Raw genomic sequence first — 4,694 nt, forward strand, 5'->3', positions numbered from 1 at the left:
GATAGATAGATAGATAGATAGATAGATAGATAGATAGATAGATAGATAGATAGATAGATAGATAGATAGATAGATAGATAGATAGATAGATACCAATATTGAACAAATTAATTGTGATTTTTGCCTATAATCATGCAGCCCGAATTGATCGAGGGGACTAAAGTTAAAAAAGAATAAACAGATAAAATCCACGAAGCTTGGCAAAGATTTGTGCACATGGTGTGCAGACTTTGACATTCAAAAGAGCAAAAACATACATCACTCACCTATAAGAGGAGTCATGGCTGAAGTAAAGACAGAGCTACTCTGCACCACAAATGTCACACCTGCACCCACAAACATGGCGATGTATCCTGCCAGCCACCCAAATGGATAGGGAAGGTCTGCAGTGATGCACAAGAGAAACTTGAATCATTTTTAACTTTAAAGAATAAAGTGCTTACATTTTCTATGTAACCCCCTTCAGTTAAAAATCTATGTTAAAAACTAAAATGTCAGTTCTACACTCATCTGCCCGTTGATGCTAAAACTAAGAAGAATTGCTGATCAAAGGCAGTCATAAACACCTACCAGGACCCTGAAAGCTCATTCTGAGAACTCCCTCTTATGGGTTATCAAGGCAAGGAAACATGCATATTTGGAGCTGGCCAATATGAGCTGGAAGTTTCACTTGAGCTCTGAAGCTTTTCAAATCAAGAAGTCAGGCAGGGCTTCAATAAACTCTCAAATGATTTTTGTGTGAATTTTGTAAGGCTTCACAACATCCCTCACACACATAAAACAAATAATTATAATATACTGACACATAATAAGAATAAAAAAAAATAAAATAAAAAAAGCTTAAATTCACCATTGTGTTTAGCATTTCAGTACCATGGACAGCTCACAATGCTTGCCCAGATTGCTGATGGTGTTTCTCAAAAATTCATCAGCAATCTGGGCGAAAATTTGCACTTCCAATCTGCACTTCTCTTGATAGAGATTTTGGTCATTACTGAATTGAACACGATCCATGTGCATATGTAAATTTGCCCATTGTTAGTATATCCCTGCAGAGGTTTCCACTCCCATTGCACCTTTTCCAAGTGCCTTCTCACACCAGTTTCTTCCAGCTCAGTTACACTGGCCTTTTCTCCTTTAGTAACTGTAGCAGTTTAACCTGGGTTATTATGAGTGTTGGAAAGTACAGCTTCATGCAATCACATTACATTTTTATGTGATGCAATAATGGAATGTATTAGTGTGTTAATTTCAGTAGTAACATTGCAGTAACAGTTATGTTGGTTCTCACTTTATAAAGAGGTGGGTGGAAAGAGAGAAAAGAGCATTAAAGCTTTTTCTTTTTTTCAACTACAGTCAGCTTTTCTGCTGTGAGGGGGAAATGGTGTTGCACCTGCAACCTTTGTCACTAGGAAATATAGATGTAATTTTATTTTTCTTCTAGCTTTTTAGCTTCCATTTCAACCTGTAAATGCTTTTGCAGTACAGTCTCAGTGGTGAGGTCCTCTGTGGCCAAGTTTTCACCTTTCTTTTGATTCAAATTTAAACACTAAAAGAAAGATCTCATCTCCTGAGTAGGATAGAGAAGTACTTTCTCCAAATAACATAAGGCATTAGTTTAAAAAATAACAAGATTGTGTAATACATTACTTTTTTGAGAACTTTAGCAACACTGGTTGATGTTTTGCTGTTTGTTCAGTACAGTGACTTCCTGGAGCTACACATAGCACTAAGTAATACAAATCACACACGATGGGTTATCTGTATTACTTAGTGCTGATGGGTTGATGGGTTTATCCTGGCTCAAGAGTTGGCAGTTCATCTTGTGATCGGAAGGTTGCCGGTTCGAGCCCCGGCTCGGACAGTCTCGGTCGTTGTGTCCTTGGGCAAGACGCTTCACCTACCGCCTGCTGGTGATGGCCAGAGGGGCCGATGGCGCAATATGGCAGCCTTGCTTCTGTCAGTCTGCCTCAGGGCAGCTGTGGCTACAACTGTGGTTTGCCTTCCACCAGTGTGTGAATGAATAGTGGAATCGTAAAGTGCTTTGAGGATCTCGAAAAGCGCTATATAAATGCAATCCATTATTTATTTCCTAACAAGTCAAGATATTCATTTTTTATTTATTCATTTGGTAGCTCAAATTTAGACTAACCTGTGTTGATGACTTTATGGATGGCCTTTGCTACTTGGCCTTTAAGAAGAGAGTTGAGCAGTTTGACTAGAAGCAGCAAACATGTGCACAGGACAGCCAGCGAGGTGGCGAGTAGGATGAGGCCCACTGTGAGGTCTGACATCTCAGCAGATGCAAACAAATGTCTACCTACAAAGAAAGCCACAATAACAGGATATTTGACTGCATTTATACCTTACCAAATGAGTTGAGACACTATGCAAAGTGACAAAACTTGAAGTTCAATTTACCACCCTTTAGTTTGCCATATTTTTTGATAATGTTCTCTTACTGCTTAGTTATACTTGTATCGACTGTTTTGCTATGTAAATAAAAATTTCTTGAGAAGACCAGTTCAGTTTTGGCCTTTTCTTGTTGAAATAAGGGAAGCCTTTTATCCAGAACACACTGCTTGTATACCAACATTATGGCATTATGTTAACTTCTTTGGATATGAGGTTGTACAGATTGGTTCCGGCTTACTATATGATTGATTCAGATTCAGATAGGACTTTAGGTTAACTTACACTTCACATGTGTTTGCAAGTCATGGCTGGAGTCACAGCTTTCAGTGCTCACGTTGTGATGAGACTATGGATTTATGGATAGATAAAAGAAAGAAAGAAAGAAAGACATTAGCCAGGCCATTTTTACTGGCATCAGTGACAAGCTCCATTTGGCGCCAGTACACAGTGACACAGTATGGTAAATGGCCTGTATTTGTATAGTGCTTTACTAGTCCCTAAGGACCCCAAAGCGCTTTACACAACCAGTCATCCACCCATTCACACACACATTCACACACTGGTGATGGCAAGCTACATTGTAGCCATAGCCACCCTAGGGCGCACTGATAGAGGCGAGGCTGCCTGGCGCCACCGGGCCCTCTGTCACCACCAGTAGGCAAAGAAGTGCCCAAGGACACAACGACCGAGACTGTCCAAGCAGGGGCTCGAACCGGCAACCTTCCGATTACAAGGCCCAAATCTTGAGCCACGATCGCCCCACGATGTGAAGGAGACAGGGCTAGAGATGAGACATTACCATAACAAGGTTGGTCTGGCACCATTCTTTCACCAAGCTCCTGTTCCTCATGCCCTCCTTCCCCATGGCGATCCCTGTGATCACACACTTGTCCAGCTGAGGGTGAAAGAAGATGTACGTTCATTTTTCACCACAATTTTTTTGTTTTGTTTTGGGTTTTTTCTTGGCAGCTGAATTGCTGATCGAGTTTATCAGTTTTCAGCAGTGACCTCAGCTAACGAGTTAGATGATACATGAGATGGTTTTGAAGTGACATTTTTCACTATTTACTTGAAAACATGTTCCAGATATTTCTAAATATGACGTGCATCATTTATTTTATACTTTACTTTTTCATGATGTTGAAATAACCTTACCATGGTTTTGCTGTGTAGTGTCAAGTTCAGGCATTATAAGTAGAAGAAAAATTGTGATAAGCCAAATTTTAACGGGTTGCTGATGACCCGACTCTACACCCCTACAAAACTTAATCAGAATTTATTTGAAGATTTTTGAGTTATGGTGTTTCGACAGAGACACCCATCAATTATGTGCTCAGAATTGCCTTCTACCATGTTGTGTTTAATCTATTTCTTACATTTTGGTTTCTGTGATGTTTGGTTTTGGACAGAAAAAGAAAAGAAATATAAATTACAAATAAATCACAACATTGCGGACCTGCTGTGAGTAACATCACAGTTACTAAGCTGAGATCATAGAGGGCTGCAGTCCAATGAAGGGGCATAGCAAACAGTAAATTAGAAAAAATGGCATCTGATGGTTTTACCTGTATGATAAGCTTGGTGACTGGCTCCGTGATGACCTTGAGTAGCTCGGGTGCTTCCTCCCCTGGCTCGAGCCTCAGAGTGGTGACCAGCAGGTGAGACAGCCGAGTCATGAACCCGCTCGCCACCTCCAGGGGCAACAGAACCAGGACTGACAGCCAGTTGAAGCAGTCATGGATTGTTGCTCCGGCAAAAGCACTATCGTGGATCACAGTCATTTTCTGTGTTAGCTATCCAGGAGCATCATAAACTACTCAGAGTGATTGCTTGTTAATCTCCTTTTCACAGCTCAACTTTTGCTTTTTTGGTCTTTGGCAGTGATGTAATGGGGCACTGGTTACTGGTATAGGATTAGTGTGGACTGGTGCCATTATTATAGTGTGAAGCTGCAGCTACAGCTGCTGATGCTTTCTCATCATCCTCCTCTACTTTCTCCTCTGCTCTCTTAACACTTTTCCCTCTTCCCTCCATCTAACCACTTATCCACTTCACTTTTCCATTTCAGTGTCTTCTTGCCTCAACCCCCACCCTATTCTACCTCCACTCTCCTCCTCGGTCTTGCTGTGTTTTGTCACTCACCGTTGAAACTCGGTTCGTTCTGCCGCTTGCATCATGGCCACTATGGTGTTTGTAACCGAAGTCCCAATATTGGTCCCCATGATGACTGGAACAGCCGACCTGACTTCTAAAACTATGAGATGAGACGAAAATGAAGA

The 4,694-nt window shown here is 41.1% G+C and overlaps 1 protein-coding gene across 1 annotated transcript in view; it reads right to left on the reverse strand.

Annotated features, from left to right (window-relative positions):
- slc34a1b (solute carrier family 34 member 1b) overlaps nucleotides 1–4,694 on the reverse strand; it is a 13,913-nt gene that overhangs the window by 5,410 nt on the left and 3,809 nt on the right. The window contains 5 exon segments of the mRNA XM_005719951.1: nucleotides 267–383; nucleotides 2,153–2,404; nucleotides 3,193–3,310; nucleotides 3,981–4,176; nucleotides 4,558–4,669. Of these exon segments, the coding sequence (XP_005720008.1) occupies nucleotides 267–383; nucleotides 2,153–2,404; nucleotides 3,193–3,310; nucleotides 3,981–4,176; nucleotides 4,558–4,669 (795 nt within the window).

The sequence above is a fragment of the Pundamilia nyererei genome, unplaced genomic scaffold, assembly GCF_000239375.1.
Source record: "Pundamilia nyererei isolate P.nyererei 1_Seehausen unplaced genomic scaffold, PunNye1.0 scaffold00001, whole genome shotgun sequence".
Classification (NCBI taxonomy): domain Eukaryota; kingdom Metazoa; phylum Chordata; class Actinopteri; order Cichliformes; family Cichlidae; genus Pundamilia; species Pundamilia nyererei.